Source organism: Pseudophryne corroboree, chromosome 2 (assembly GCF_028390025.1).
Source record: "Pseudophryne corroboree isolate aPseCor3 chromosome 2, aPseCor3.hap2, whole genome shotgun sequence".
NCBI lineage: Eukaryota > Metazoa > Chordata > Amphibia > Anura > Myobatrachidae > Pseudophryne > Pseudophryne corroboree.
This window is the reverse complement of record NC_086445.1, coordinates 117583986-117611323: the sequence shown is the minus strand read 5'-3', so window position 1 is coordinate 117611323 and position 27338 is coordinate 117583986. Positions and strand designations below refer to the sequence as shown.

Genomic DNA, 27338 nt, shown 5'->3' with positions numbered 1-27338 from the left:
AATCCTTCTGCACCGAAGGCAAAGAGTACCACTTTTCGTTCCTTTCGACCTCCAGGGAAAGCAAAGGGTCAGGCGTACCCGAGACAGGCTCGTGCTTCCAAAACCACTAAGCCCAAACCTAAACAATCCTGGGCTGCCCATCAGCCTGCTTACAAACAAGACAAGCCTGCTGCATGATGGGCCGGGCCTCGCCCTGGGGGATCCCAGGGTGGGAAGCCGGCTTCTGCAATTCGCCCAGGTCTGGTTAAGGACCACTTCAGATGCCTGGGTGCGTGAAGTTGTCTCTCCACGGGTACACGGTCTCTTTCAAGAGACGTCACCCTTGCTAGTTCTGCACGATGGTTATTCCTTCGGATCCGTTGAAAGTGCAAGCTCTACACCTGGTTGTGCGATCCCTCCTGGACACAGGAGTGGTAGTGCCGGTACCTCTGTCCCAGAGAGGCAGGGGATACTATTCGACCATGTTTCTAGTCCCGAAACCCAATGGGTTCTTCTGGTCTATACTCTACCTCAAATCATTGAACAAATTTGTGAGAGTGTCCCAAGTTCCGTATGGAAACTCTGTACTCTATTGTACTGTCCATGGAACCCGAAGACTATATGGTATCCCTGGACATACAGGATGCTTACCTGCATATACATATTGCCAAATCGCATCAGCAATATCTGCAGTTTGCTATTGGCAACCTACATTATCAAATCCAGGCTCTACCATTTGGACTGGCCACGGTCCCTCGGATCTTCAGCAAGGTCAAGGCCGTGATGACTGTCCTTCTCCGCCATCAGGGAATCAGGATCCTGCCATAGCTGGATGACTTGATGATCCTGGCGAACTCCCAAGATGTTCTCCTCAGTCATCTGGAACTGACAGTCCACTTCCTACGAGCCCACGAGTGGCTCATCAACTGGAAAAAGTCCTCGATGGTCCCTGCTCGGAGCACGGTGCACCTGGGGGCACTGCCGGATACACACAGCCAAAGACTGTTTCTGTCTCCAGAGTGAGTCCTGAAACGTCAGGACAGGATCAGATACTTCCTTTCTCACCCAAGAGTGTCTATCCACTCTGTGATGCAAGTACTAGGCCTCATGGTGTCGGCTTTCGACATGGTAGAGTATGCTCAGTTTCATTCCCGCCCTCTGCAGAGGTTAATCCTTTCCAAATGCCTCATCGCATCAGGTCTCAACTGATCTCCTTGTCTCCAGAGGTTTGTCTGTCACTGAGCTGGTGGCTACAGGACCAACAGTTGAGCAGGGGCTGTCCCTTCTGGATCCCCAACTGGGTCCTACTGACTACGGATGCCAGTCTGCAGGGTTGGGGCTCGGTGCTAGAGCAACACTCTCACCAGGATCGGTGGACCAAGGCGGAATCTCTCCTCCCGATAAACATTCTGGAATTGTGGGCAGTGTTCAATGCTTTGACTCTTGCCCTGCCTATGATACAGAACAGGCCTGTTCAAGTACAATCAGACAACGTCACCACGGTGGCATACATAAATTATTATTATTATTATTATTATTATTATTATTATTATTATTATTACATTTTATTTATAGGGCGCCACAAATCATCAAGGCGGCACTCGAAGCCGCATGGCAATGATGAAAGTGTCAAAAATCCTTTGTTGGACGGAACGCCATCTGCCAGCAATATCAGCAGTGTTCATTCCCGGAGTCCTCAACTGGGAAGCGGATTTCCTCAGTTGTCAGGACGTGCACACCGGAGAGTGGAGTTTTCATCCGGAAGTCTTTCAACTCCTAGTGGATACGTGGGGCCTACCAGATGTAGACCTGATTTCGTCTCGATACAATCACGAGATTCCGGTCTTCGGATCAAGGACAAAGGATCCTCAAGCAGCATTCGTGGACGTACTGGCAATTCCATGGAACTTTCAGCTGCCATACGTGTTCCCTCTGGTGTCACTCCTGCCCAGGGTACTACGGAAGTTCAAGCAAGAAGGAGGAATACTACTTCTAGTCGCTCCAGTGTGGCCCTACGGCATTGGTTCTCAGAACTGCAGGGTCTATCGATCGAGCGTCCTCTTATACTTCCTCAACGCCCAGACCTCCTCGATCAGGGCTCTTGTGTCTACCCGGACCTGGCCAGACTGGCTCTAACGGAGTGGCTCTTGTAGCTTCACTCCTGAGGGCCAAAGGATTATCCGAGGTGCTAAAGGCCCACGAACTGGCTCCTGCATGGATTTATTACAGGGTCTGGAATTCTTACTTCACCTTGTGTACTGCTAAGAATTACGATGCATACAATTTCGGAACTTCCAGACTTTTGGCTTTGCTGCAACAAGGCCTAGACAGGCCTTCGTCTGGCCTCCCTCAAGGTTCATATTTCTGCCTTGTCGGTGTGGTTTCAGAGGAAGATTGCGTCTATTCCTGACGTTCATACTTTCACTCAAGGCGTTTTACGAATTCAGCCTCCCTATGTCCCTCCTTTGGCTCCATGGGATCTGTCTGTTGTCTTGAATGCCCTACAAGATTCTCCATTTGAACCTCTTGAGTCTGGGGACCTTAAATATCTTACGCTTAAGGTCGTGTTTCTGCTGGCTGTTGCCTCTGCTAGGACGGTGTCAGACTTAGGCGCTTTGTCCTGTCATCCCCCCTTTCTAATTTTTCACCGTGACCGGGCAGTTCTTAGAACTCGTCACGGTTATCTACCTAAGGTGGTGTCAGCTTTCCATCTTAACCAAGAGATTGTGGTTCCGGCTTTTATCTCTTCTGGTTTGTCTTCCAAAGAGCGGTCTTTGGATGTGGTTCAGGCTCTCTGTATTTACGTGGATAGGACTGCCTCTCTCAGGAGGTCCGATACCCTTTTTGTACTTTTTGGTTTTCACAAACGTGGCTGGCCTGCGAATAAGCAAATCTTGGCCAGATGGATTAGAATGGTGATTGCACAAGCATATGCACAGGCTGGTTTTCCAGCTCCTGCTGCTATCAAAGCCATTCTACTCTGTCTGTTAGACCTTCTTGGGCGGCCTGCCGAGGCGCGTCCGCTGAACAGTTGTGCAAGGTGGCTACGTGGTCCTCCGTTAACACGTTTAATAGGTTTTATGCCTTTGATACTTCTGCCTCCCAGGATGCTTCCTTTGGACGCCGGGTTCTCATGCCCGCTACGGTGCGTCCCCTCCCCTGAGGGACTGCTTTAGTACATCCCTGATGTATTCCCCGTGGAACACCGTGTACCCCGCTGCAGAAAAGGAGAATTATGGTAGACTTACCATAGTTAAATCTCGTTCTGCGAGGTACACTGGGTTCCTGAGACACTTAGCTTCTTTGGGTTTGTATGGCATTAGCCGCTGGTCCCTTCTCCTGTCATGAGAATGTGGTTCTATGTGACTAACATCTGCCTTCTCTTTTACCTGCTACTGCATTGGACTGGTTAACGAAACTGAGCTCCAGTGTCCGGAGGCGGGGTTATAGAGGAGGCCATGCAATGCATCCTGGGAACAGTCAAAGCTTTATCCTGTTGGTGCCTCTGGATCAAGATCCAACTCTACACCTGATGTATTCCCTGTGGAACCCAGTGTACCTTGCAGGAAGAGATTTAACTATGGTAAGTCTACCATAAATCTCCTTTTCTTCTTTGGGTTCCATAGGGACCCACAGGGATAACATCGGGGTTATAGGTGGTAGGATCAGCCCCTGAGCACCGTACAGTTAAGCCTTTCAGATAGCCCAGAATACTCCGGTCCCTCTCACTATAACCCCGCTCCCATGCTTAGGCAGGTCAGTTTTTTGTATGATGCAGCAGGAAGCTGGATGTACCTTTTTACAGGGGCTGCTCCTGCAGCCCCAAAGCATTTTTTCTTTTTCATCCACTAGGGGTCACTGGAGTACTCTTGGGATATGGACGGCGTAGCAGAAACAAAGGCACTGAATATTTAAATTTAGAACTCTCCACCCCTCCATATCCCAGAGTACCTCAGTGTACGACCTCAGTGTTTTTTCTGTGCTCAAAGCACTAACATCGGCTTGTGGGAGTTCCCACACTTTGTGGAAGATTTTATTAATTTTTCAGTTTTACTTTTTATTTTTTTCAAAAGCACATCCCTTCCCAGTTTCAGGAAAAACATGGGTCCGGGATAGTGCCGCTGCACGGGCAGCGCATGGCGTGTCGGTCCTCACAAAGAGCGCCCTCACAGCCACAGGCAGCCCACTGCTCCTGCAACAGCTGGACGGAGCTTATACATAGAAGCCTCGTCGCAGCCATGACTGGATGACTGAAGAGCTGGACGGAGCTTACACATAGAAGCCCCGTCGCAGCCATGACTGGAGAGCTGGACGGAGCTTACACATAAGAAGCCCCGTCGCAGCCATGACTAAGATCACTGGAGAGCTGGACGGAGCTTACACATAAGAAGCCCCGTCGCAGCCATGATCAGGGATACAAGCAAGGTAGGCTGGGGAATGGGGCGGTCAGCGCAGGCTGCCGCCCCGCTATGTTGGTTTTAATATGCCGCTTCCGCCGCTCATCCGCCCGCCACAGCCCAGCCGCTACGTCTGCAAGCTCCATACAGCGCTACGTCCGCCCGTCCCAGCCGCTCTGTCCGGCCGCCCAGCGCCATACGGCCGCAGACGCTCCCTCAGTTCTCAGCACTAAGACGGTGATAACCGGGCCGCCGCTCCGTCCGGCCGCCCAGCACCATCCACCCGCAGATCAGTGCCAGCGCTAAGAGGCTGCAAGAAGGCCTCCCTGCAAGTCTTCCCGGGCTTCCCGCAGAGACACAGCGTTACAGGGGGGAAGAGGGGCGGTGGAATCTGGCGGATCACAGCGGCAAGGGTATGTAAAATACCTATATGAACAGCAGCACAGTGTATATGCAGCTATATATATGTGACAGGTATTTATAATGTATTGTAACCTGTCCTGTGAGTTTCACTGTATAGGTTATTCAGCCTATATATTAATGTCTGTTATTATCATAGGCTAGTGAGCCTATATTATTGCTGTATAATAGGCTATTGAGCCTATATTAATGTCTGTAATTATATTCATAGAGCATGTGTTGTACCCTGCCTGTGATTATCACTGTATAATAGGCTATATTAACACGGAAACAATTGTAACTTGTTCTGTGATTATCAGGGTCAGCATGGCAAAGGGGCCATTTTAACCATGCTTCCTGTTGTTTTCCAGTTTGTAATTCTGGAACATTCCTGCCCTACATCTCTAAGCCACCAGAGGCGCAGGGGTGTTAGTGGGAATTTGGTTCGGGTTTCACATGTGAACTGCTTTTCACATAAAGAATACTCTGGTTTGTCTTCAGATCGAATAAATCTTTCGCCTTTTACTAAAGATTTCCGTGGAGAGGAACAACCATGAGTTTCATATAATTTTTTGATGCCTGCCTACGGCTGGGCTTAATATGCTTTTCAGCAATAAAAATATATATATGACACATAATAACTTCAATAAGTCGTGCAAGTGTCTGTCCGTTGCCTATTGTGGTGTCTGTCTGCATAGCGAGTAAGGCTCTAGCGCAGACTAAAAATAATTTTAAAGATCCTATGTTAAGCATTGGCAATTCAAATTAAAGGAGCGGTAACATCGGAGTCTCGGAAGTTACTCCGCCAGCTCTAACGAAGGACAGTCTTTCCAAAGGGCCAATTTCCCTTTGGGTACCAGGGTGTTTATTTAACTGGTCTTATAATTTAATGCACGATTCTATGTCAAATCTCACAGCGATAACTACGAGTGAGAAGGGTACATTAGACCAGCACTCAGATAGTGCGGGGTTTTTGACAACCATACATTGCTAAAACCCAGTGAGTCAATGTCTCCATTTTTACAGAGACTGAGTAGACTCTAACCACTATTTAATCGTTTCCACATCTAAATGACGCGATCCGCCATTGGTGAATTCGTCTGTGTCAAACATTATAAAGACCCAATATACATTTGGGTCACTAGACTCTATGTATGGAAACAATGACGATCACTGTTAATGAGAAGCTGCAGAGTATATCTGTAAAGCTTCTGCTAACGCCGGTTACTTCGATTCTCACTTTTCATCGTCGCTAGTTTCAGCACGACAAGGCCAGAGCTTGTTTGGTCCTAAATTTGATATTCAGCCATTACCGCATCCAGTATCAAAACGGAAATACTTGTGCCGGCGTTTAATCCCTTTAGCCTTCAGTTTTTTCAAGGCGGTGGTACAAAAACAGTCACGCCTTGTAACGACAGGACGCTACAGTCAACAAGCCAGTGGCTTGACGACCTATTAGGCCATCTCCATTTTCCAATTGTGGAAGCGCGTCTTTACACGTTACATTTGCGGGGTTTCCAGACATCAACTCATGGATGTCTCCGCTATTTACAGATTAAAGGACAAGAACTGCCTCTGTCGAACGGTTTGGCAGGTTGCCATTTAGTCTCTGCTGGTTTCAGCTGTTTTTATTTCCAGGCATAGTACACCAACAGAGTCAGGGTTACTTATTCCCCTCTGTTTGGGGTAACAAAACCAGACAGCTCCGTCGCAGTTTGAAAATGGATTTTCTGCGGTTAGTATTTGCATATTTGGAGCCACAAAATTGCATAATTGCGCTTGATCTTCACAATGCGTATTTACCCATTCCGGTTTGGTCATCACAGGTTCTAGCGTTTGCAAAACGCCACAACCATTAACCATTTCAGGTTCTACCATTTGGCTTCTTGTCAACGCCTCGGGTATTTACCAAAGTGATGTTGGTGAGGATAGCTCATCTCAGAGCCCTGCCAGTGACAATCGTTCCATACTTAGACGATCTGCTCATAAGAACTCTGTCTCAACAGAGTTCCTCTTACTTGCGCTACTAATGTATACTACGGTGGCAGGTCAAGTTAAAAAACAATCGCATCTAATTCCGTCTGAACGACGTCAATTCCTAGGTAAGATTATAAATACGGTAAATCACAGACATTTACCTACTACACCAGCAAGAACAAATATACCATCTAGTAATTAGTGCAAAAGCCACGCACACTAGCGGTACATTGGTGTATTCGCCTGTTAGGAATAATGATGTGTTTTCAAAGCGCTTTAGTTCGCCGGGCTTCACTCGCGTTTCCCACAGGGGGGCGAGGGTGTATATACTCTGGACGAGAGTCTCAGAGGTTCAGGAGTTGTAGTTAAAAAAGGTCAGCGACAGGGGTTCTAAAGCGGATCACGACAGATTGCTGTCGATAAATGTCCTGGAACTCCGTGCAATTTACAATGCACTACATGCTTCGCTTTCAGTCTGACCAAGTGCAGTCAGACAACGCAACGGGAGTTGCATACACAACAACCAGGGAGGACCAAGAAGCCGCATGGCAATGCGGCAGGTAGCTCGAATCCTCAATTGCCCAGAACACCATTATGTGATGTTGTCGACGGGGTTCATTCCGCTAGTGGACATCTGTTAGACAGATGATCTCACCCGTCGGGATTTATATCCTGAAAACTGGGCATTAAATCCAGAGGTGTTTCATATGTGAATCCACAGGTGGGGTTACCCTCAGGTATACATGAGGGCATCTCGCCACAATTACAAACGCTCAGTATGTGTACAGAACGACAGATCACAAGGGCAGTGGCGGTGGAGGTTCTCACATTCGTGTGGTCATACATCCTCGTGTATCATTTTCCGCTGCTCTCTCCGTTGCTAAAACGGATCATAAGACAGTTCGTCACAGTCATACTAGTGATATCTCATGGGTTTCGGAGAGCTTGCTTCTCGCATCTCCAAGGAATACTTGCACACGATCTTGGCCCGCTCATAATACGTCCAACCTGTTACAACAGGGACCGTTCTTTTACCCCTATTTACCTATGTACCGCGGCTGCGGTTGACGGGGTGGGGGTTCAGACCGCCCTCTTAAGAAAAGAAATAGGGCATTACAGTATCGGTTATACCAACCATGTTACGAGCTAGGAAGCCGCTTACGGCAGCTCATTATTACAAAATCTGGTGTGCCTATATAGGTGGGTGTGAAGCTCGGAAGTTTCCGACATCTTTCAAGTTACCCGTATTCTGTTATTTTACAGACGGGGTGAGATGGAGAACTGAGTTTATCTGCACTGAGGGTGCAGGTATCTGTGTGGTCAAGTTATTTTCAAAGACGTTTGACTCTATTGCGTCGGTACACACCTTTTCTACAAGGTGTCATCAAATGCAGCCTCCATTTATCCCACCTACAGCGCCATGCGACTTGAGGCTGGGTTCAGATTTCTTACAGTTTTCATATTTTGAACCCTTACAACAAATGGGGATTAAGTTTCTCACTTGGAAAACGTTTTCTTCTAGCCTTAGCTTCGGCAAGGGTTTTGTTTTCATATTTGGGTGCCTTGTATTCCAAGCCACCGTATTTGAGTTTTCTCATGTCAAAGCAGAACTTCGGACGAATTCCGATTTCTTATTCTTCACATCAATAAACCAATAGTGGTTCCTGTGTTGACAGCACATTCTAGAATTCTGAATGTGGTACACGCATTACGCGTCTATATGTCCCGAACGTCTACAGTACGTAATACGGATACGTTGTTTGTTCTCTATAATGCGGCCAACTGGGGTTAGCTAGTTTTCTCAGCAGACATTATCCAGTTGGATCAAAATGACTACAAGTCAGGCTTACTTGAAGGCTAAGTTACAGTCGCCTTCGTCAGTAATAGCTCATTCCACAGGTTCTGTGGGAATGTCAGGACCAGCTGGTCGTGGAGCGTCTACGACGCGGCTACATAGCCTTCAGTGCACACGTTTGTGCGCGTTTACACGTTATTAAACGGTTGCGGCATCAGCATCTAGCTTTGGCTGCCTACTGTTACAAGTGTCAAACAGCTCTCCCGCCCACAAGGGAAGCTTTGGTACGTCCCAAGAGTACTCCAGTGATCCCTAGTGGATGAAAAAGAAAATAGGATTTTGGTACTTACCAGGTAAATCCTTTTCTTTGAATCCATAGGGGGCACTGGACGCCCACCCAGAGCAGTTTTACCTGGGTTGTGTTAAGCTCACAGGAGCTTAGGGTAACACATTTTACCTGGTTTGTATTAAGCTCAAAGGAGCTTATGGTAACACATTTTCACCGATTGGTTCAAATTATAAAGGTCTATCGGTTATGGTGTCAACTGTTTAGTTGACAGTAACGTTATGGGTCAACTTTGTTGTTGTCCGTTATGTTATAGGAATTCTCCATTGTCAACCTCTCTATAGTAGTTCGCTCAGTAAAAACACTGAGGTCGTACACTGAGGTACTCTGGGATATGGAGGGGTGGAGAGTTCTAAATTTAAATATTCAGTGCCTTTGTTTCTGCTACGCCGTCCATATCCCAAGAGTACTCCAGTGCCCCCTATGGATTCAAAGAAAAGGATTTACCTGGTAAGTACCAAAATCCTATTTTTACTTTAATTTTTTTACACTGAGCCTGTCAGTGCTGGATGTCTCTTAGATTCCAGCACATATGCTCCGAAACTCCCACTTGGCCACTGCCTCAGATGGGTACTTGCGGCGGGGCCCACACACAAGCGTCTAGCACCGCTGCTGCTGGCAACCCCTGGTCTGCATGGCCACCATCGGTAAAAGTATCCCGGACTCCGGGGCCCGCGCACAAATAGCAGTCTGCCGCGCATCCCGGGAGAGACACAGGCGCCGACCAGGGACTCCACTAGAGCTGTGGGCACTGACGCAGACCAGGGACTCCACTAGACCACCAGTGCATATGGGGGCACAGTAATCATTTTTTACGGGCCCCCCAGTACCGGTGATTGGAATGCCAGCATAGGGTGGAGAGTGCAAACCTGTAGCCCCTCCCCCAGCTTTGGGCGCCAGTCCATGCGGACTTCCCGCCGTTTAACTGCTGCTCCACACCCTCCTCTCCGACGAGACTCCAGCAGCCATACTAGTACAAGCAAGCCAAGTCTCTGGGAACGCTGAGTCCAGTCTCCCTGTGAAACCATCTCCGTGGAGCCAGGTTTTTACATCCCTATTTCTCTAACGTCCTAGTGGATGCTGGGGACTCCGAAAGGACCATGGGGAATAGCGGGAATAGCGGCTCCGCAGGAGACTGGGCACAAAAGTAAAAAGCTTTAGGACTACCTGGTGTGCACTGGCTCCTCCCCCTATGACCCTCCTCCAAGCCTCAGTTAGATTTTTTGTGCCCGAACGAGACGGGTGCAGGCTAAGGGGCTCTCCTGAGCTGCTTAGTGTAAAAGTTTAAAGTAGGTTTTTTATTTTCAGTGAGACCTGCTGGCAACAGGCTCACTGCACCGAGGGACTAAGGGGAGAAGAAGCGAACTCACCTGCGTGCAGAGTGGATTGGGCTTCTTAGGCTACTGGACATTAGCTCCAGAGGGACGATCACAGGCCCAGCCATGGATGGGTCCCAGAGCCGCGCCGCCGGCCCCCTTACAGAGCCAGAAGACTGAAGAGGTCCGGAAAATCGGCGGCAGAAGACGTCCTGTCTTCAATAAGGTAGTGCACAGCACTGCAGCTGTGCGCCATTGCTCTCAGCACACTTCACACTCCGGTCACTGAGGGTGCAGGGCGCTGGGGGGGGGGGCGCCCTGAGACGCAATAAAAACACCTTTTTTGGAAAAAATACATCACATATAGCTCCTGGGCTATATGGATGCATTTAACCCCTGCCAATTTTTACATAAAAAAGCGGGAGAAAGGCAGCCGAAAAAGGGGCGGAGCCTATCTCAGCACACTGGCGCCATTTTTTCCTCTCAGCTCCGTTGGAGGAAGGCTCCCTGACTCTCCCCTGCAGTCCTGCACTACAGAAACAGGGTAAAACAAGAGAGGGGGGGCACTAAATTGGCATATAAATATATACAGCAGATATATTAGGGAAAAACACTTATATAAGGTTATCCCTGTGTATATATATAGCGCTCTGGTGTGTGCTGGCAAACTCTCCCTCTGTCTCCCCAAAGGGCTAGTGGGGTCCTGTCCTCTATCAGAGCATTCCCTGTGTGTGTGCTGTGTCGGTACGTTGTGTCGACATGTATGAGGAGGAAAATGGTGTGGAGGCGGAGCAATTGCCTGTGTTAGTGATGTCACCCCCTAGGGAGTCGACACCTGACTGGATGGTCTTATGGAAAGAATTACGTGATAGTGTCAGCACTTTACAAAAGATTGTTGACGACATGAGACAGCCGACAAATCAGTTAATACCTGTACAGGCGTCTCAAACACCGTCAGGGGCTCTAAAGCGCCCGTTACCTCAGGTCGATACAGACACGGACACTGACTCGTGTCGACGGTGAGGAAACAAACGTATTTTCCAGTAGGGCCACACGTTACATGATCACGGCAATGAAGGAGGTTTTGAACATTTCTGATACTACAAGTACCACAAAAAAGGGTATTATGTGGGGTGTGAAAAAACTACCCGTAGTTTTTCCCGAATCAGATGAATTAAATGAGGTGTGTGATGAAGCGTGGGTTTCCCCCGATAAAAAACTGCTAATTTCTAAAAAGTTATTGGCATTATACCCTTTCCCGCCAGAGGTTAGGGCGCGTTGGGAAACACCCCCTAGGGTAGATAAGGCGCTCACACGCTTATCAAAACAAGTGGCGTTACCGTCCCCTGATACGGCCGCCCTCAAGGAACCAGCTGATAGGAAGCTGGAAAATATCCTTAAAAGTATATACACACATACTGGTATTATACTGCGACCAGCAATCGCCTCAGCCTGGATGTGCAGTGCTGGGGTGGCTTGGTCGGATTCCCTGACTGAAAATATTGATACCCTGGACAGGGACAATATATTATTGACTATAGAGCATTTAAAGGATGCATTTCTATATATTCGAGATGCACAGAGGGATATTTGCACTCTGGCATCAAGAGTAAGTGCGATGTCCATTTCTGCCAGAAGAGGATTATGGACGCGACAGTGGTCAGGGGATGCGGATTCCAAACGGCATATGGAAGTATTGCCGTATAAAGGGGAGGAGTTATTTGGGGTCGGTCTATCGGACCTGGTGGCCACGGCAACGGCTGGAAAATCCACCTTTGTACCCCAAGTCACCTCGCAGCAGAAAAAGATACCGTCTTTTCAGGCTCAGTCCTTTCGTCCCCATAAGGGCAAGCGGGCAAAAGGCCACTCATATCTACCCCGGGGCAGAGGAAGGGGAAAAAGACTGCAGCAGACAGCCTCTTCCCGCGAACAGAAGCCCTCCCCCGCTTCTGCCAAGTCCCCAGCATGACGCTGGGGCCTTACAAGCGGACTCAGGCACGGTGGGGGCCCGTCTCAAGAATTTCAGCGCGCAGTGGGCTCACTCGCAAGTGGACCCCTGGATCCTGCAGGTAGTATCTCAGGGGTACAAATTGGAATTCGAGACGTCTCCCCCTCGCCGGTTCCTGAAGTCTGCTTTACCAACGTCTCCCCCCGACAGGGAGGCGGTATTGGAAGCCATTCACAAGCTGTATTCCCAGCAGGTGATAATCAAGGTACCCCTCCTACAACAGGGAAAGGGGTATTATTCCACGCTGTTTGTGGTACCGAAGCCGGACGGCTCGGTGAGACCCATTTTAAATCTGAAATCCTTGAACACTTACATAAAAAGGTTCAAGTTCAAGATGGAGTCACTCAGAGCAGTGATAGCGAACCTGGAAGAAGGGGACTATATGGTGTCTCTGGACATCAAGGATGCTTACCTCCATGTCCCAATTTGCCCTTCTCACCAAGGGTACCTCAGGTTTGTGGTACAGAACTGTCACTATCCGTTTCAGACGCTGCCGTTTGGATTGTCCACGGCACCCCGGGTCTTTACCAAGGTAATGGCCGAAATGATGATTCTTCTTCGAAGAAAAGGCGTCTTAATTATCCCTTACTTGGACGATCTCCTGATAAGGGCAAGGTCCAGAGAACAGTTAGAGGTCGGAGTAGCACTATCTCAAGTAGTACTACGACAGCACGGATGGATTCTAAATATTCCAAAATCGCAGCTGATTCCGACGACACGTCTGCTGTTCCTAGGGATGATTCTGGAAAGGTGTTTCTCCCGGAGGAGAAAGCCAAGGAGTTATCCGACCTAGTCAGGAACCTCCTAAGACCAGGCCAAGTGTCAGTACATCAATGCACAAGGGTCCTGGGAAAGATGGTGGCTTCTTACGAAGCGATTCCATTCGGCAGATTCCATGCAAGAACTTTTCAGTGGGATCTGCTGGACAAATGGTCCGGATCGCATCTTCAAATGCATCAGCGGATAACCCTGTCTCCAAGGACAAGGGTGTCTCTCCTGTGGTGGTTACAGAGTGCTCATCTCCTAGAGGGCCGCAGATTCGGCATTCAGGATTGGGTCCTGGTGACCACGGATGCCAGCCTGAGAGGCTGGGGAGCAGTCACACAGGGAAGAAATTTCCAGGGCTTGTGGTCAAGCATGGAAACGTCACTTCACATAAATATCCTGGAACTAAGGGCCATTTACAATGCCCTAAGTCAGGCAAGACCTCTGCTTCAGGGTCAGCCGGTGTTGATCCAGTCCGACAACATCACGGCAGTCGCCCACGTAAATAGACAGGGCGGCACAAGAAGCAGGAGGGCAATGATGGAAGTGGCAAGGATTCTTCGCTGGGCGGAGAATCATGTGATAGCACTGTCAGCAGTGTTCATTCCGGGAGTGGACAACTGGGAAGCAGACTTCCTCAGCAGACACGATCTTCACCCGGGGGAGTGGGGACTTCACCCAGAAGTCTTCCACATGATTGTGAACCGTTGGGAAAAACCAAAGGTGGACATGATGGCGTCCCGCCTCAACAAAAAACTGGACCGATATTGCGCCAGGTCAAGGGACCCTCAGGCAATAGCTGTGGACGCTCTGGTAACACCGTGGGTGTACCAGTCAGTGTATGTGTTCCCTCCTCTTCCTCTCATACCAAAAGTACTGAGAATCATAAGAAGGAGAGGAGTAAAGACTATACTCGTGGCTCCGGATTGGCCAAGAAGGACTTGGTACCCGGAAATTCAAGAGATGCTCACGGAAGACCCGTGGCCTCTACCTCTAAGAAAGGACCTGCTCCAGCAGGGACCATGTCTGTTCCAAGACTTACCGCGGCTGCGTTTGACGGCATGGCGGTTGAACGCCGGATCCTGAAGGAAAAAGGCATTCCGGATGAAGTCATCCCTACCCTGATCAAAGCCAGGAAGGATGTAACCGTACAACATTATCACCGTATTTGGCGTAAATATGTTGCATGGTGCGAGGCCAGGAAGGCCCCTACAGAGGAATTTCAACTGGGTCGTTTCCTGCATTTCCTGCAAACAGGACTGTCTATGGGCCTCAAATTAGGGTCCATTAAGGTTCAAATTTCGGCCCTGTCAATATTCTTCCAAAAAACTGGCTTCTGTTCCTGAAGTTCAGACGTTTGTCAAGGGAGTACTGCATATACAGTCTCCTTTTGTGCCTCCAGTGGCACCTTGGGATCTCAATGTAGTTTTGGGATTCCTAAAATCACATTGGTTTGAACCACTCACCACTGTGGACTTAAAATATCTCACATGGAAAGTGGTAATGCTGTTAGCCCTGGCTTCAGCCAGGCGTGTCTCAGAATTGGCGGCTTTATCCTATAAAAGCCCTTACCTAATTTTTCATACGGACAGGGCAGAATTGAGGACTCGTCCTCAATTTCTCCCTAAGGTGGTTTCAGCTTTTCACTTAAACCAGCCTATTGTGGTGCCTGCGGCTACTAGGGACTTGGAGGATTCCAAGTTGCTGGACGTAGTCAGGGCCCTGAAAATATATGTTTCCAGGACGGCTGGAGTCAGAAAATCTGATTCGCTGTTTATCCTGTATGCACCCAACAAGCTGGGTGCTCCTGCTTCTAAGCAGACGATTGCTCGTTGGATTTGTAGTACAATTCAGCTTGCACATTCTGTGGCAGGCCTGCCACAGCCAAAATCTGTAAAAGCCCATTCCACACGGAAAGTGGGCTCATCTTGGGCGGCTGCCCGAGGGGTCTCGGCTTTACAACTTTGCCGAGCAGCTACTTGGTCAGGGGCAAACACGTTTGCTAAATTCTACAAATTTGATACCCTGGCTGAGGAGGACCTGGAGTTCTCTCATTCGGTGCTGCAGAGTCATCCGCACTCTCCCGCCCGTTTGGGAGCTTTGGTATAATCCCCATGGTCCTTTCGGAGTCCCCAGCATCCACTAGGACGTTAGAGAAAATAAGAATTTACTTACCGATAATTCTATTTCTCATAGTCCGTAGTGGATGCTGGGCGCCCATCCCAAGTGCGGATTGTCTGCATTACTTGTACATAGTTATTGTTACAAAAATCGGGTTATTGTTGTTGTGAGCCATCTTTTCAGAGGCTCCTTCTGTTATCATGCTGTTAACTGGGTTCAGATCACAAGTTGTACGGTGTGATTGGTGTGATTGGTGTGGCTGGTATGAGTCTTACCCGGGATTCAAAATCCTTCCTTATTGTGTACGCTCGTCCGGGCACAGTATCCTAACTGAGGCTTGGAGGAGGGTCATAGGGGGAGGAGCCAGTGCACACCAGGTAGTCCTAAAGCTTTTTACTTTTGTGCCCAGTCTCCTGCGGAGCCGCTATTCCCCATGGTCCTTTCGGAGTCCCCAGCATCCACTACGGACTATGAGAAATAGAATTATCGGTAAGCAAATTCTTATTATCCTACTGCTAACAACCAAATCTGACTTGTTGATCAAGTGGTCATTGCAGTTATACCATTGTATTTCTCTGCATTGTATGTGACTTGTGCTGGTTTCTGCTGTCTGATATGTCTCTCTTCAGCTTTACATAAATCTATCCCTGTCTTTTTCCCCTGCCATGTAAAGGACCAGGTGTTTTCAGGAGTAACCTTTTACAAGTTTGTGTTACTGCTGAACGTTGTCACATACTATATCAGGCTACCACAACCTTGTTTGTATACTATTGTGTGTGGGTGACTCCATATTATTGTAGCTATGTCTACCAAAGGTAGAAGTCGCAAACAGCCTGACAACCCAGTATTGCAGTCATGTAGGTTGTGCTCTGCAGAATTAACTGCACAGGACGTTGTTCAGGATGGGCTCTGCGTGAACTGCTATAGACCCCCTGCCCTGTCCAAATCCCCAGCACCTACCCAAGAACCCCCATGGGCTGCTTTCACTCATTTTCTGGGTACCATAGTGGATTGGTTAACTCCCTCTATGGTACCCCCTCTATTAGCACCACCTAATATTGTCCCTGTGGCTAACCCACCTTGGGTGGATACACTGAATACTACAGTTCAGAGCTTGGCCCAGACATCTCTAGCATTGCATAGAATGTTACCTGGTACTAAACTGTCCTCTAGGTCCACTACATGGACCCTGTCCTCTTAAGTCCGCTGTTTATATGTCAGACTGAGTCCTCAGCTGTAGAAGGGGAGGATACACAGTCTGTCACTGATTCATGTATCCTTATAGAGGATTCTCCCAGCGCAGTGGAGGTGAACCCATTAATTGAGGCCATTAAACACATCTTTCAACTCCTAGAGGATGAGCCTGAGCCAGTTGCAAAGAAAACAGATGTTTTTAAGACACAAAAGATTGTGCAGTCTGAATTCCATCATTCTGACCATCTTATGGATATTAGACTGTAACCTTGGAAAACCCTGTTTCTAAACATTTAGCTTCCCGTTACCCCATCCCTGCAGAGAATTGTGCTAAGTGGGAAGCTCCCCCTCTGGTAGATTCACATGTTGCACTTCTTGTTAAGATGTCCATCCTACACCTCACTGAAAGAACCCACTGATAGACTGATTAAAAATTGTCTTAGGTCTATATTCTCTCTAACTGGTGCTGTTACCAGACCAACCGTGGCTGCCTCCTGGGCTACAAAAGCCATTGAATCATGGTTCCAGGCACTAGAGCAGGAATTGCCCTCAGATTTCTCTGAGGATTGCATGTCATATTTGGGTCTTATACGGCAAGTAGCTGCTTACATATGTGAAGCATCATCTGATGTAGGAATATTGGCAGCTAAGGCGTCTACCACTTCTGTCCTGGCACGGCGTATTCTCTGGCTCCGTTCATGGAAGGCTGACTTTGATTCCAAGAAAACTTGGGAATTTCTACCCTTCACTGGTAAAGTGTTGTCAACAAAATTGTCACTTCACCGGCTGCAGCCAAGACTGCCTTTCTCCCGTCCACACCGACTCCCGAGAGCTCAGATTTCTACGTTTTGCCCTCAAGGAAAAGCAAAGGGTCAGACATTCCCCAGACAGGCTTCCGCTACTAAATCTAAGCCCAAGGCCAAGCAACCTTGGGCTGCACGTCAGCCTCATGCAAAAACTGACAAGCCCATATCCTGACGGGGCGGGTCTCCTTCTGGGGGATTCTAGAGTGGGAGGTCGTCGTCTTCTTCACATCGCGCATGTCTGGACTCTGAGCACTTCAGACGCCTGGGTGCAAGAAGTGCTCTCTCGCTGGTATGCCGTCTCATTCAAGAGGCACCCAGCCCCCACAATTCTTTTGCACAAATCTACCCTCAGAACCCCAAAAGGCGATAATCCTGCGCCAGGTTGTACAATCACTCCTGCAATCAGCAGTGATCAGTCTCAACGAGGACTGGACTATTATTCCTGGCTGTTTCTAGTGCCCAAGCCACACGGGTCACACATACCCATCCTAAACCTCAATCTCTAAACAGATTTGTCAAGGTTCCCAAATTCCGCATGGAGACCCTTCGGTCCATAGTCCTTGTTATGGAACCAGGGGACTTTATGGTTTCCCTGAATATACAGGATGTCTCTCTGCATATCCCTATTGCTCCCTCACATCAGCAATACCAACGTTTTGCTATTGGCAATCAACATTATCAATATGTCTACGGCGCCCAGAATTTTCAGAAAGTTAGTCAGACTACTTCCCTGTCTGGGCGACTTACTACTGCTGGGTACTTCACAAGAAGGATTGCTCGGCCATCTTCAACTCACGATGACCTTCCTTCAGACACACGATTGGCTCATCAACTGGAAAAAGTCCTCCTTCATACCATCACAGTGGATGTTACACTTGGGAGCTCTTTTGGACTCTGCGAGTCAGCGTCTTTCTGCTACCAGAAAAAATCTCAAAGCTGCAGAATAGTGTTCGCCAGTTGCTCCAGCCACGCTGAGTGTCCATTCACTGCAGGTCCTAGGACTGATGGTCACTACCTACGACATGGTAGAGTACGCTCAATTCCATTCTTGTCCTCTACAACAATTGATCCTGTTCAAATGGAACGGCCAACCAGATCTCAACTGATGAGTTTCACTCTGGAGGTCCGCTTGTCCCTCACTTGGTGGCTTTACACGGCCCACTTTGGATAAAGGGCATCCCTTTTGTATTCTGGACTGGGTACTTCTCACCACGGATGCCAGCCTCTGCGGTTGAGGAGCAGTGATGGAACAGCATTCGTTTCAGTGGCGTTGGACACTAACAGAGTCCAATCTCTCGATCAGTGTCCTGTAACTGAGAGCTGTATACAAAGCTTTAACTCAGGCGCAAACTGTTCTTCAAGGCAGACCTGTTCAAGTCCAGTCCGACAATGCCACTGCAATGGCTGATCTCAATCACCAGGGCGGCACTCTCAGCCAGCTGGCCATGCAGGAAGTGGCTCGCATTCTCAGGTGGGCAGAACGGCACCTTCCAGGGGAAGCAGTTAACATACCATGAGTCAGGATCCCGGCAATCACAGTACAGACGCCGGAATCCCGACCGACGGTGAAAAGTTGACTCCAGAATCCCGGTGACTCAGGCTATTCTCCCTCTGTCGGTGTCCACGACACCCATAGAGGGAGAATATAACCTGTGGTGAGCGCAGTGAGCCACTGTGTCTGCTGCGTGGTGAGTTAGCAAGCCCGCAAGGGTCTCTCTAGCGCTCACCCCGCTGCCGGCATCCTGGTGGCTGGAATGCCGCTGTCTGTATACTGACGACGTATGGCATCCCGGCCGCCGGTATAGCATACTGTATCTTCTTTCAGCCATCTCTGCCGTGTACGTTTCGGGAACCCTCAACTGGAAAGAAGCAGACTTCATCAGTTGCCAGGATGTTCACACGGGAGAATGGTCCCTTCATCCAGACATCTTCCAACTTCTAGTAGACAAGTGGGGTCTTCCAGATGTCGACCTCTTTGCCTCACGACACAACCACAAGGTTACGGTGTACTGTAACTGTTTCACCGTTCGTGGAAATGCTCTCAATCTGGTGGACCTTCCGTCTCATGTACATCTTTCCTCCAGTATCCCTTCTGCCAAGGGTTCTACAGAATCTCAATCAGGAAGGCGGCAACCTCATCGTGGCACAGCCGCCATTGGTTCTCAGATCTACAAGGCCACTGAGTGGGCGTTCTTCCACTTCCACTACGCCAAGACCTCTTGTCTCAGGGACTATGTCTACACCCGGACATGCTACGTATGTCTTTGATGGCGTGGCTCTTGAGTCTTTCATCCTGAGGACGAAAGGCTTTTTTCGCCCGGTAGTACAAACTATGTTTAAAGCACGAAAACCGGCCTCTGCCCGCATTTACTACTGGATTTGGCATACTAGCTTCCAGTGGTGTGCTTCCAGGCGCTATGACCCTGCTATTTTCCGGATTTCCAGGATTTTGGCCTTCCTGCAAAGGGGATTAACCCTCGGCCTTCACCTGGCATCTCTCAAAGTGCATATTTCTGCTATGTCTGTATGGTTTCAATGCAGGAATGCTCCTCTACTGGATGTCTGCACCTTCCTACAGGTCGTTCTCCGGGTCCAGCCTCCCTACGTTCCTACTGTGACTCTGTGGGATTTGTCTGTGGTTCTGGACGCTCTTCAACAGGCTCCTTTTGAACCTTTGGAAACAGTTGACCTAAAAGAGCTAACTGCGAAGACCTTATTCCTCCTGGCTATTGCTTCTGCCAGACAGGTGTCTAACTTGGGCTTTCTCTCCTGTCGCCCTCCTTTCCTGATTGGTATGAAGTACAGACAGAGCTGTACTTCATACCAAACAGTGTTACCTACCTAAGGTGGTCTCCCGTTTCCATTTAAATTTGGATATTGTGGTTCCGGCCTTCATCTCCTCTGATCTCTCTTCTGCTGAGCATTTTTTTGGACGTGGTTCGTGCTCTCCGTATCTATGGTGACCGAACCAGTTCCCTAAGGAGATCGGATTCCCTCTTCTTCTTTTATGGTTTTCACAAATGTGGTTGGCCAGCTAACAAACAGACTCTGGCAAGATGGATTAGAATGGCAATTGCACAAGCATACTCTCAAGCTGGTCTTTCAGTCCCAACTTCTATCTCTGCTCATTCTACTTTGTCTGTTGGATCGTCATGGGCGGCGTTCCGGGGCGTGTCCACTGAACAATTGTGCAAGGCAGCTACGTGGTCTTCAAGCCACACCTTTCTTAGGTTCTATGCCTTTGATACAGTCACCTCCCAGGATGCTTCGTTTGGACACCAGATAATCTTAGCCACTTGAAGTACGGCTTTAGGACATCCCCATCGTTATTCCTGTGGATCCCTATGGAATACGAAGAAGAAAAGCAGTTATGGCAGACTTACCTTTTTGTTAACTTTCTTCGAGGTCCATAGGGTCCACAGGGCACCCACCTTGATGCACCTGGTCTATATGGATTTGCGGCCTTGGTCACTAGTTCCCTTCTCCTGTGTGTGAGGGGTGTGGTTCATAGGGTCGACCACACTTAGGTCGACAGTATCTAGGTCAACCACTAATGGTCGACAGCAACTAAGTCGACACCCAAAATAGGTCGACGTGTGTTTTAAAAAAAAAAATAATTGTGTTTTTTTTCTTTGTAGAGTGACCGGGAACCCCAATTAGTGCACTGTGTCCCCTCCCATGGCTCGCTTCGCTCGCCATGCATCGGGCAAGGTTACCGTTCCCAATTGTAGTCCATGTGGATCGTAAAGTATGAAAGAGTTCAAAAACATTTTTTCAAAAATGGTGAAAAACTCATGTCGACCTTTTGTCATGTTGACCTAGTGACCATGACGACCTAGAAACCCTGTCGACCTAATGCATGTCTACCAATAGTGGTCAACCTAATGGCTGTCGACCTAAGTGTGGTCAACCTAGAGACCGTATACTGTCTGTGAGAGTGTGTTCTTCTGTGTAACATGTCTTCTCTGCTTGAACTTCCTTCTTTGGGCTTGTTAACAAAACTGAACTGCCTGAGCATGGGGGCGGGGTTATAGTGAGAGGGACCGGAGCATCCTGGGATATCTGAAAGGCTTAACTGTATGGTTCCCGGAAACTGATCCTACCACCTATAACCCCAATGTTATCCCTGTGGAACCTATGGACCTCGAAGAAAGAGTTTTAACAAAGGTAAGTCTACCATAACACTCCTTTTTGTACTTCAAACATCATGTTATCCTGATTATTTTTTAATTCTTCAAACATTATTTTGTAAAGCTGATTTATTATTGGATTAATTGAGATTTCCATATCACTGAAAATCCAAGTAACAGCACATTCGATGTTTATTACAGAGAAAGTGTCCATTTCACCAGAAATGCAGATTTTCTTTTAGCGAAGTGGTGCATGTGTGACTTACTGCTGTCTCCTGTCGATTTAGTCGAGTTCCTTTTCTGGGAGACTGTTTTCCTTTTAGCTATGTCCACAGCAAGGACCTGTTTGGAACCTTGAGATCTGCTTTGTAGGCTTTCATGAAAATAGCACTGTTCTTCAGCCTAAGACCCAGATTTATCAAACCTTGGAGAGTGATAAATTGCACAGTGATAAAGGGGCAGATGTATTAAGCCTGGAGAAGTGATAAAGCAGTGATAAATGCAAGGTGATAACGCACCAGCCAATCGGCTCCTAACTGGCAATTTACATATTGGAGCTGATTGATGCATTATCTCCTTGCATTTATCACTGCTTTATCACTTATCCAATGCATCTGCCCCATTGTACCATCCAATCCGCTCCTAACTGTCATTTTTAAAACACAACCTGCAACATGGCAGTTAGAAGCTGATTGGCTGGTAATTTATCACCGTGCAATTTATCCAAGGCTTGATAAATCTAGTCCTAAGCCACCTCCTTTTTTTTTTTTTATAGCTCACTGCTAAAAATGACAGTACCTACTTTTTACCACTTGAATTTCCAGTGCTTCGGTTATGGGCTCTGATGACACTAAATGGTCTGTTTGCTTATTCTAGGCGGCAAGGTGTGATTGCTGTAGAACACAAGGATTACTCAAGGAGAAAGTACAGTGGCGTGGCTCTATAAAAAACTTCTGTGACCAGCAGTGTTTACTGCGTTTCTACAGCCAGCAAAACGAGCCCAATATGGCAACTCAGAAGGGCCCCGAGAATATGCATCTTGGTATGTTAATTACAATGATTCTGATGGGAGGTATCACATGTTGCATGATTGACGAGCACTTGAAGTACAGTTTATTGTCATTCGGAGGACTAAACCACTTTGGTAATTAGGGAACAGTTTCTGAGATTACATATCTTTATAACATTGGCCCTCATTCCGAGTTGATCGCTAGCTGCCGTTCGCAGCACAGCGATCAGGCTAAAAATCGGCTTTTCTGCGCATGCGTATGGGCCGCAGTACACACGCGCGAAGTACTTTCACACAAAACTATGCAGTTTTACACAAGGTCTAGCGACGCTTTTCTGTTCATCGGTGAGTGATTGACAGGAAGTGGGTGTTTCTGGGTGGTAACTGGCCGTTTTCAGGGAGTGTGCTAAAAAACGCAGGCGTGACGGGTAAAAATGCAGGCGTGCCTGGGGAAACGGGGGAGTGGCTGCCGAACGCAGGGCGTATTTGTGACGTCAAATCATGAACTAAACTGTCTGCAGTGATCACAAGGTAGGAGTAGGTTTGGAGCTGCTCAGAAACTGCATGAAATTTTTTTTCAAGCAGTTCTGCTAACCTTTCGGTCGCACTTCTGCTAAGCTAAGATACACTCCCAGAGGGCGGCGGCCTAGCGTTTGCACTGCTGCTAAAAGCAGCTAGTGAGCGATCAACTCGGAATGAGGGCCATTGTATTAGAGCTCTGCTTTCTGTAGGTCATACTTTCATGTAGGTTCAAGTGTAATGTGTACCACTGTTTCACTTTATAGTTGTAGCAAGTGCTCTTTGTTCTTCAACGCTTAATCTGCTCTAATGTTGTTTTCATAATCTTAGGACACACCTCAAAGCTTAGAACGTTTTTTTTCTCTGGCACAATTCACGTCTTTGTGTAGATTTGCTAAGCAGCGTGCTTCATTAGTTCATTACTTTTATGTTACTTTTTATTCTGATAAAAACACCGAAAGCGCACACTGTATGTGAATGGGAGGGAGAGTGAGTTTCAACTGTAAAATACAGGTCTGCAATAATCTTGCCCAGACTGTGGCAGCCTCACCTATATCCCTTTCAAATCGCACAAATAACCCGCTATCGACCCAGTATATTGCTGGGTCGACACGGGTTGCTGTGCGGTATGAAAGTGACCATGACAAATACCCAGATCACCTGACCCGGTAATTCAACCCGGGAATAAAGCAGTGTTATTCCCGGGTTAAATACCGGGTCAGGTGCAGTGTGAACGGGTTGCCGGGTCGATGCAATCTGGGACCCATTCACTGCATAGGGGAGAGGCTGCGCATAGATAATCTCATCTCCCAGTGCCGCCTCCACACCTGCCCCCGATAATGCTGCGGTCCCTGCCCCCCCCGATGGCAACCCGACCTGGCATATTGCAGGGTCAGGGAAGCCAGTGTTAGGGTCCAATGCCAGGTCGTACCCGGGAAGGACCCGTTTCAATTACCAGGTGCCACCCGGCATTTGCAAAGTGAAAGCGGTACTATTCCTCATTTATGTAAATGTAGATGTCACCACTGTGGAAATGTGGCTGTAGGATTTCTGAAATTTGTATGGTTCTGTGCATCTCCTCCAATTTATATTGTACATGTATGTGTTTCAATGTATGATCACAATGTACTGAAATGAGCATATTACTCACTGGTTTTATATTACTCTGACGTCCTAGTGGATGCTGGGAACTCCGAAAGGACCATGGGGAATAGCGGGCTCCGAAGGAGGCTGGGCACTCTAGAAAGATTTAGGACTACCTGGTGTGCACTGGCTCCTCCCACTATGACCCTCCTCCAAGCCTCAGTTAGATTTTGTGCCCGGCCGAGGTTGGATGCACACTAGGGGCTCTCCTGAGCTCTAAGAAGAAAGTATAGTTTTAGGTTTTTTATTTTCAGTGAGACCTGCTGGCAACAGGCTCACTGCAGCGAGGGACTAAGGGGAGAAGAAGCGAACTCGCCTGCTTGCAGCCGGATTGGGCTTCTTAGGCTACTGGACACCATTAGCTCCAGAGGGATCGACCGCAGGCCCAGCCTTGATTTTCGGTCCCGGAGCCGCGCCGCCGTCCCCCTTACAGAGCCAGAAGCAAGAAGATGGTCCGGAAAATCGGCGGCATGAAGACATCAGTCTTCACCAAGGTAGCGCACAGCACTGCAGCTGTGCGCCATTGCTCCTCTCACACTTCACACTCCGGTCACTGAGGGTGCAGGGCGCTGGGGGAGGGTGCAGGGCGCTGGGGGGGGGCGCCCTGAGGCAGCAATAAAAACACCTTGGCTGGCAAAAATACCTCAATATATAGCCCCAGGGGCTATATATGAGGTAAATACCCCTGCCAGATTCCATAAAAAAGCGGGAGAATAGGCCGCGGAAAAGGGGCGGAGCTATCTCCCTCAGCACACTGGCGCCATTTTCCCCTCACAGCTCCGCTGGAAGGAAGCTCCCTGGCTCTCCCCTGCAGACTACACTACAGAAAAGGGTAAAAAAGAGAGAGGGGGGGCATTTAATTTGGCGCAGTATATAGTTTATATTAAAAAGCAGCTATAAGGGACATAACTCAGTTAGTCCCTGCCTTATATAGCGCTCTGGTGTGTGCTGGCATACTCTCACTCTGTCCCCCCAAAGGGCTTTTGTGGGTCCTGTCCTCTATATAGAGCATTCCCTGTGTGTGTGGAGTGTGTCGGTACGGCTGTGTCGACATGTTTGATGAGGATAATGAGGTGGAGGCGGAGCAGATGCCTTTAGAAGGGATGTCACCCCCTGGGGGGCAGACACCTGAGTGGATGAGCTTATGGAAAGAAATGAGTGCACGTATAGACTCATTACATAAGAAATTTGACGACATGCCGACTGTGGGGCAGCCTAGTTCTCAGCTCGTGCCTGTCCAGGTGTCTCAAAAGTCATCAGGGGCTCTGAAACGCCCGCTATCTCAGATGGCACAAGTAGATGTCGACACGGATACTGACACAAGTGTCGACGACGATGAGTCACATTTAATGCCCATTAAGGCCATTCACTGCATGATTGAGGCAATGAAAGAGGTGTTAAATATTTCTGATTTACATCCAGGTACCACAAAAAAGGGTATTGTGTTTGGGGAGAAAAAACTACCTTTAGTTTTTCCCCCGTCAGATGAATTAAATGAAGTGTGTGAAGAAGCGTGGGCTTCCCCTGATAAGAAATTGGTAATTCCTAAGAAGGTACTAATGGCGTTCCCTTTCCCGCCAGAGGATAGGTTACGTTGGGAAACACCTCCTAGGGTGGATAAAGCGCTCACACGTTTGTCTAAAAAGGTGGCACTACCGTCTCAGGATACGGCCGCCCTTAAGGAACCTGCTGATAGAAAGCAGGAGGCGATCCTGAAGTCTGTATATACACACTCAGGCATTATACTTAGACCAGCTATTGCGTCAGCATGGATGTGCAGTGCTGCCGCTGCGTGGTCGGCTAAACTGTCAGAAAATATTGACACACTAGACAGAGACACGATTCTGCTAACAATTGACCATATCAAAGACTCAGTCTTATATATGAGAGATGCACAGCGGGAAATCTGCCGGCTGGCATCTAAAGTAAGTGCATTGTCCATCTCTGCTAGGAGATGCTTATGGACTCGCCAGTGGACTGGAGATGCAGATTCCAAAAGGCACATGGAAGTTTTGCCTTATAAGGGGGAGGAATTATTTGGGGATGGTCTCTCCGACCTAGTTTCCACAGCAACGTCTGGGAAGTCAGCATTTTTACCCCATGTCCCCTCACAGCCTAAGAAGGCGCCATTTTATCAGGTTCAGTCCTTTCGGACCCAGAAAAACAAGCGGGGAAAAGGAGGGTCTTTTCTGTCTAGAGGCAGAGGTAGGGGAAAAAGGCTGCAACAAACAGCAGGTTCCCAGGAGCAAAAGTCCTCCCCCGCTTCCTCTTCCAAGTCCGCCACATGACGGTGGGGCTCCACAAGCGGAGCCAGGTACGGTGGGGGCCCGCCTCATGCATTTCAGCGATCAGTGGGCTCGCTCACAGGTGGATCCCTGGTTCCTTCAAATAGTATCTCAGGGGTACAAGCTGGAATTCGAGGCGGCTCCACCCCACCGGTTCCTAAAATCTGCCTTGCCGATTGCTCCCTCAGACAGGGAGGCGGTGCTAACAGTGATTCACAAGCTGTATTCCCAGCAGGTGATAATCAAGGTACCCCTACTTCAACAAGGCCGGGGTTACTATTCCACACTATTTGTGGTGCCGAAACCGGACGGTTCGGTGAGACCCATTTTAAATTTGAAATCCTTGAACACATACATAAAAAAATTCAAGTTCAAGATGGAATCGCTCAGGGCAGTTATTGCAAGCCTGGAGGAGGGGGATTACATGGTATCCCTGGACATCAAGAATGCTTACCTGCATGTCCCCATTTACCATCCTCACCAGGAGTACCTCAGATTTGTGGTACAGGATTGCCATTACCAATTCCAGACGCTGCCGTTTGGACTCTCCACGGCACCAAGGGTATTTACCAAGGTTATGGCGGAAATGATGATACTCCTTCGAAAAAAGGGAGTTTTAATTATCCCATACTTGGACGATCTCCTAATAAAGGCACGATCCAAGGAACAGTTGTTAGTGGGAGTAGCACTATCTCAGGAAGTGCTGCGCCAGCACGGCTGGATTCTGAATATCCCAAAGTCACAGCTGGTCCCGACGACACGTCTAATGTTCCTGGGAATGATTCTGGACACAGTCCAGAAAAAAGTGTTTCTCCCGGAGGAGAAAGCCAGGGAGTTGTCTTCTCTAGTCAGAGACCTCCTAAAACCAAAACAGGTATCGGTGCATCACTGCACGCGGGTCCTGGGAAAGATGGTAGCTTCTTACGAAGCAATTCCATTCGGCAGGTTCCATGCCAGAATTTTTCAGTGGGACCTGTTGGACAAGTGGTCCGGATCGCATCTTCAGATGCATCGCTTGATAACCCTGTCCCCAAAGGGAAGAAACTTCCAAGGACTATGGTCAAGTCAGGAGACTTCCCTTCACATAAAAATTCTGGAACTAAGGGCCATTTCCAATGCCCTAAGTCAAGCAAAATCCCTGCTCCTACA

At 48.4% G+C, this 27338-nt stretch overlaps 1 protein-coding gene and 1 non-coding gene across 6 annotated transcripts in view; both read left to right on the top strand.

Moving 5' to 3' along the window:
- The window catches only part of ZMYM2 (zinc finger MYM-type containing 2), a 234337-nt gene that overhangs the window by 156095 nt on the left and 50904 nt on the right, over positions 1–27338 (top strand). For all 5 annotated transcript variants that reach the window (XM_063951650.1, XM_063951649.1, XM_063951651.1 and 2 more), the window contains exon 11: positions 22110–22275. In XM_063951650.1, the coding sequence (XP_063807720.1) occupies positions 22110–22275 (166 nt within the window). The remainder of the gene's footprint in view (positions 1–22109; positions 22276–27338) is intronic.
- LOC135054100 (U5 spliceosomal RNA) lies at positions 5257–5371 on the top strand. Its single transcript, XR_010243353.1, has one exon. It is a non-coding gene; the product is annotated as a U5 spliceosomal RNA (small nuclear RNA).